This window comes from Chiloscyllium plagiosum, unplaced genomic scaffold (genome assembly GCF_004010195.1).
Source record: "Chiloscyllium plagiosum isolate BGI_BamShark_2017 unplaced genomic scaffold, ASM401019v2 scaf_24666, whole genome shotgun sequence".
NCBI lineage: Eukaryota > Metazoa > Chordata > Chondrichthyes > Orectolobiformes > Hemiscylliidae > Chiloscyllium > Chiloscyllium plagiosum.
Window position 1 is genome coordinate 77 of NW_025197559.1, and position 5,097 is coordinate 5,173.

The 5,097-nt window shown below is 47.9% G+C and overlaps 1 protein-coding gene across 1 annotated transcript; it reads left to right on the forward strand.

Annotated features, from left to right (window-relative positions):
* Positions 1 to 311: 311 nt before the first annotated feature.
* Positions 312 to 4,077, forward strand: LOC122545941 (tyrosinase-like). Its single transcript, XM_043684805.1, has 2 exons — positions 312 to 449; positions 3,623 to 4,077. The coding sequence occupies exons 1-2, from the start codon at positions 349 to 351 to the stop codon at positions 3,792 to 3,794; spliced, it is 273 nt and encodes a 90-aa protein (XP_043540740.1). The 5' UTR covers positions 312 to 348; the 3' UTR covers positions 3,795 to 4,077.
* Positions 4,078 to 5,097: the final 1,020 nt, after the last annotated feature.

Here is a 5,097-nt window from a genome sequence, read left to right on the forward strand (position 1 = left end):
CCTCCTGGGAGCAGATGCAGCAGAGACAGAGAAATTGGGAATAAGGGATAGCGTTTTTACAGGATTGGGAATAAAGGATAGGATGCCCTCCAGTGCATCTCATCCGCATGTGTGAAAGGGGAATGAGGGAGATGGGGAAAGGGACGCATGGGCACCCAGCTTACGCCCTTGTCAGCGCAGTGCACACTCCAACACCATCCGGCAGCTGCTACTGATGCTGGGAACATCGGGAAGGGCCGAGGGAAGGCAGGGGAGTGGGGTTCAGGGCTCAGGATTTACATGAGTCTTTCGCTTCTCTCTCCCCCAGGTAACATCGACCCACAGAACCCATCCCGGATAAAACGCAGTATGCACAACCTAGTGCATAGATACTGCAGTGGCACCTTGGAATTTTCCAAGGCGGCTGCAAACGACCCTCTGTTCGCTTCACTGCACGCCACTGTAGACAAGTGAGTAACATTGAGAACGTGCAGCCAGAGTCTCATTCACCAACCAAGGCCAAATAGCACCCCCCTTCCCCAATTCGACAGGATCCCAGCTGATCACATCGTAACCCCGAGACAGCACCTTCATGCTTACCCTCCCCTTTCACCCTCTTGTTTAACTGTGTCTGAAAAATACTCAGAAACACTCTGCCTGCCTCCCCACCCCCACACACACCTCACGGGAGACAGAGAGAGTTCCAGAGACTCAGGAGAAACCATTTCTCCTTTTCTCGGGTTAAACAGGATCCCGGATGTTTAACAGTCCCACAGGAGGAAACTCCCGCTCCATAGTTTCCCTCCATTCCCCCTGGTACACTCCCCCCACCCCCCCAGTATGTTATGTGTTTCAATCCAATCACCTCTGACTCTTCCAAACTCCGAGGATGTAGCCCATCAGTCCCCAGGCCCAATTATTTACTCCTTACTGCTTCCCCAGGGAGTGTCGTTTTCCTAATTTCCTCTTGCCCTTCTCAATCCATCTGCCATCTCCTTATTTATTCTCCAGTTGGACTTTCTGTTCACTTTGCTAACTCTTTTCGCCTGTAAATATTTATAGAAATTCTGATGATCTGCTTTTATATTTCTGGCTAGCTTTCTCCTATGCCGTAGTTTCTCCCTCCTTATTAATTTTTGCTCATTCTTTCCTTGGTTTCGATGTGGTCCAACCTTCTAACTGCCCACTGCTGACTGCAGGATTCCTTGAGCTTGACTTGTTTTTGTCCCTAACATTTCCGGTTAATCCACAGATATTGGGTCCGTCCTTCAGAACAGGTACTTATTGAAATGTCTCTGCATAGAGTGTACCATCCCCTTTAGTGTGGTGTGTGTAACGATCTGACCTTTAACCTCACCTGCCAACTCAGTTCTACACCCTCATAGTCACCCTGATTTATACATTAAAAACTAGTCTCAGACCTGCTCCTCCCTCCCTCAAACTGAATGTAAAATCCAATCATTTCACGATTATTGCTACCTCAGAGTTCCTTCGCTCACACGACACAAATTAATCCGAGTTCCTGTATCCGTCAGCCATAGACACCGAAACACAAAACAGAGAGCACTCTGACTTTTAACCTTATCTCCACCAGCACCAATTTCCCCAGAAACAGTTTCAGTTTCCCTAGAAACTCAGAGTTTCAGTTCCAGCTTCATTTCCCCAGAAACCCGGAGCTTCAGTTCCAGTTTCAGTTTCCCTAGAAACCCAGAGTTTCAGTTCCAGTTTCAGTTTCCCTAGAAGCACGGAGTTTCAGTTCTAGTTTCAGTTTCCCAAGAAATCTGGAGTTTCAGTTCCAGTTTCCCTAGAAACTCAGAGTTTCAGTTCCAGTTTCAGTTTCTTTAGAAACTCGGAATGTCAGTTCCAATTTCAGGTTCCCTTGGAACCCGGCGTTTCAAATCCAGCTTCAGTTTCCTGAAAAAACCCCGAATTTCAAGTCCAGTTTCCCTAGAAACACGGAGGTTCAGTTCCAGTTTCAGTTTCTATAGAAACACGGAGTTCAAGTTCCAGTTTTTACAGACAGCCAGAGTTTCAGTTCCAGTTTCCCTAGAAACCCAGAGTTTCAGTTCCAGTTTCCCTGCAAACTCACAGTTTCAGTTCCAGTTTCAGTTTCCTGAGAAACCTGGACTTCAGTTCCAGTTTCAGTTTCCCTAGGAACTCAGAGTTTAATTAGCAGTTTCAGTTTCTCTAGAATCCCTGAGTTTCAGCTCCAGTTTCCCGAAAAACCCACAGTTTCAGTTTACCTCAAAACCCGGAGTTATTGTTCCAGTTTCTGTTTCCCTACAAATACGGAGTTTCAGTTTCAGCTTCAGTTTCCCTAGAAACTTGGAGTTTAATAAGCAGTTTCTGTTTCCCTAGGATCCCTGATTTTCAGTTCCAGTTTCCCTAAAACCCGGAGTTACAGTTTAACTTTCTCTAGAAACATGGAGTTTCAGTTCCAGCTTCAGAGAAACCCGGAGTTTCAGTTCCAGTTTTAGGTTCCCTACAAACTCGAACTTTCAGTTCCAGTTTCCATGGAAACCAGAGTTTCTGTTCTAGTTTCAGTTTCCCCCAAAACCGGGAGTTTCAGTTCCAGTTCCAGTTTCCCTCGAAATCCTATGTTTCAGTTCCAACTTCAATTTCTCAGGAAACCCAGAGTTTCAGTTCCAGTTTCACTTTCCCTAGAAACCTGGAGTTTCAGTTACGGTTTCACTTTCCGTAAAACCTGGAGTTTCAGTTTCAGCTTCAGTTTCCCCGAAGTTTCGATTCCAGCTTCCCTAGAAACCCGGAGTTTCAGTTCCAGGTTCAGCTTCCATGGAAACTGGAGTTTCTGTTCTACTTTCAGTTTCCTTAGAAACCCGGAGTTTCAGTTCCAGTTTCTATGAAAACTCGGAGTTTCAGTTCCACTTTCAGTTTCCATAGAAACCTGGAGTCTCAGGTCCAGTTTGAGGTTCACTAGAAACCCGGAGTTTCAGTTGCAGTTTGTTTCCCTAGAAATGCGGAGTTTTAGTTCCAGCTTCATGTTTCCTAAAAACAGAGTTTCAGTTCCAGTTTCAGTTTCCCTGGAAACACAGAGCTCCAGTTTCAGTTTCCCTAGAACCCTGGAGTTTCTGTTCCAGCTTCAGTTTACCTAGAATTCCAGCTTCATGTTTCCTAAAAACAGAGTTTCAGTTCCAGTTTCAGTTTCCCTGGAAACCCAGAGTTTCTGTTCCAGTTTCCCTGGAAACACTGAGTTTCAGTTCCAGTTTCAGTTTCCCTAGAAACACAGAGCTCCAGTTTCAGTTTCCCTAGAACCCTGGAGTTTCTGTTCCAGCTTCAGTTTACCTAGAAATCCGGAGTTTCAGTTCCAGGTTCCCTGGAAACGCTGAGTTTCAGTTCCAATTTCGCTAGAAACCCAGAGTTTCAGTCCCAGTCCCAGTTTCCCTTGAAACCCAGAGTTTTAGTTCCAGTTTCACTTTCCCTCAGAATCCGGAGTTTCAGTTCCAGTTTCGCTCGAAACCCAGAGTTTCAGTTCAAGTTTCAGTTTCCCTAGAAACCTGGAGTTTCAGTCCCAGTTTCAGTTTCCCTGAAAACACGGAGTTTCAGTTCCAGTTTCAGTTGCAGTTTCATTGGTGAAAACGGAATACATGTGCTATTCCCTCCCCCATTCTGATTCCGTTTGCAGGCTGTTCGAGATGTGGCTGAGACGACATCCCGGAACCCATTACCCGACAGGAAATGTCCCGTTCGGGCACAGAGCGAGGGACAAGGTGGTCACCTTCATCCCAATATATGAAAACTGGGAAATGATGAAGAGTTGCCGAGAGTTTGGATACGACTATGACTACATGGAGTGAGGAGTTTCTTACAGCCTCAGCATGTTACAGTGAGGGAGAGACACCCTGGGACTACCATTAACTGCACCAACTCCTTGCCTCGTCACTGCCCCCCACCGTTTCTCTAACCCTGCAACACTGACCTCCCTTCACAGCTCACAGAGAGCCTGTGCTGGCTACAATTTCACAGCAGGTTTTCATTTGGTGAATGGGGAAGGAGGTTCATCATCCTGGATCTAACCCAGTACTGTCCCTGTCCCTGGGATGGGGGGGCAGTGTAGAGGGAGCTTTACTCTGTATCTAACCCGGTACTGTCCCTGTCCCTGGGATGGGGGGACAGTGTAGAGGGAGCTTTACTCTGTATCTAACCCCGTGCTGTCCCTGTCCCTGGGAGTGTTTGATGGGGGGAGATAGTGTAGAGAGAGCTTTACTCTGTATCTAACCGGGTACTGTCCCTGTCCCTGGGATGGGGGGGCAGTGTAGAGGGGGCTTTACTCTGTATCTAACCCTGTGCTGTCCCTGTCCTGGGAGTGTTTGATGGGGGGAGATAGTGTAGAGGGAGCTTTACTCTGTATCTAACCCCTTGCTGTCCCTGTCCTGGGTGGGTTTGATGAGGGACAGTGTAGAGGGAGCTTTACTCTGTTTCTAGCCCTGTGCTGTCCCTGTCCTGGGAGTGTTTGATGGGGGACAGTGTAGAGTGAGCTTTACTCTATATCTAACCCTGTGCTGTCCCTGTCCTGGGAGTGTTTGATGGGGGGGACGGTGTAGAGGGAAATTTACTCTGTATCTAACCCCATGCTGTCCCTGTCCTGGGAGTGTGTGATGGGGGGGACAGTGTAGATGGAGCTTTACTCTGTATCTAACCCTGTGCTGTCCCTGTCCTGGGTGGGTTTGATGGGGGACAGTGTAGAGGGAGCTTTACTCTGTATCTAACCCTGTGCTGTCCCAGTCCTGGGTGGGTTCGATTGGGGACAGTGTAGAGGGAGCTTTACTCTGTTTCTAGCCCTGTGCTGTCCCTGTCCTGGGAGTGTTTGATGGGGGACAGTGTAGAGGAAGCTTTACTCTGTTTCTAGCCCTTTTGCTGTCCCTGTCCTGGGTGGGTTTGATGGGGGACAGTGTAGAGAGAGCTTTACTTTGTATCTACCCATTTGCTGTCCCTGTCCTGGGAGTGTTTGATGGGGGACAGTGTAGAGTGAGCTTTACTTTGTATCTAACCCTGTGCTGTCCCTGTCCTGGGTGGGTGTGATGGGGGGGACAGTGTAGATGGAGCTTTACACTGTATCTAGCCCTGTGCTGTCCCTGTCCTGGGTGGGTTTGATGGGGG

Coding starts and splice junctions, on each gene's coding strand:
- LOC122545941 (XM_043684805.1), top strand. CDS start 349: ATGCACAACCTAGTGCATAGATACTGCAGTGGCACCTTGGAATTTTCC. Junction 450..3,622: donor CTGCACGCCACTGTAGACAA/GTGAGTAACATT, acceptor TTCCGTTTGCAG/GCTGTTCGAGATGTGGCTGA.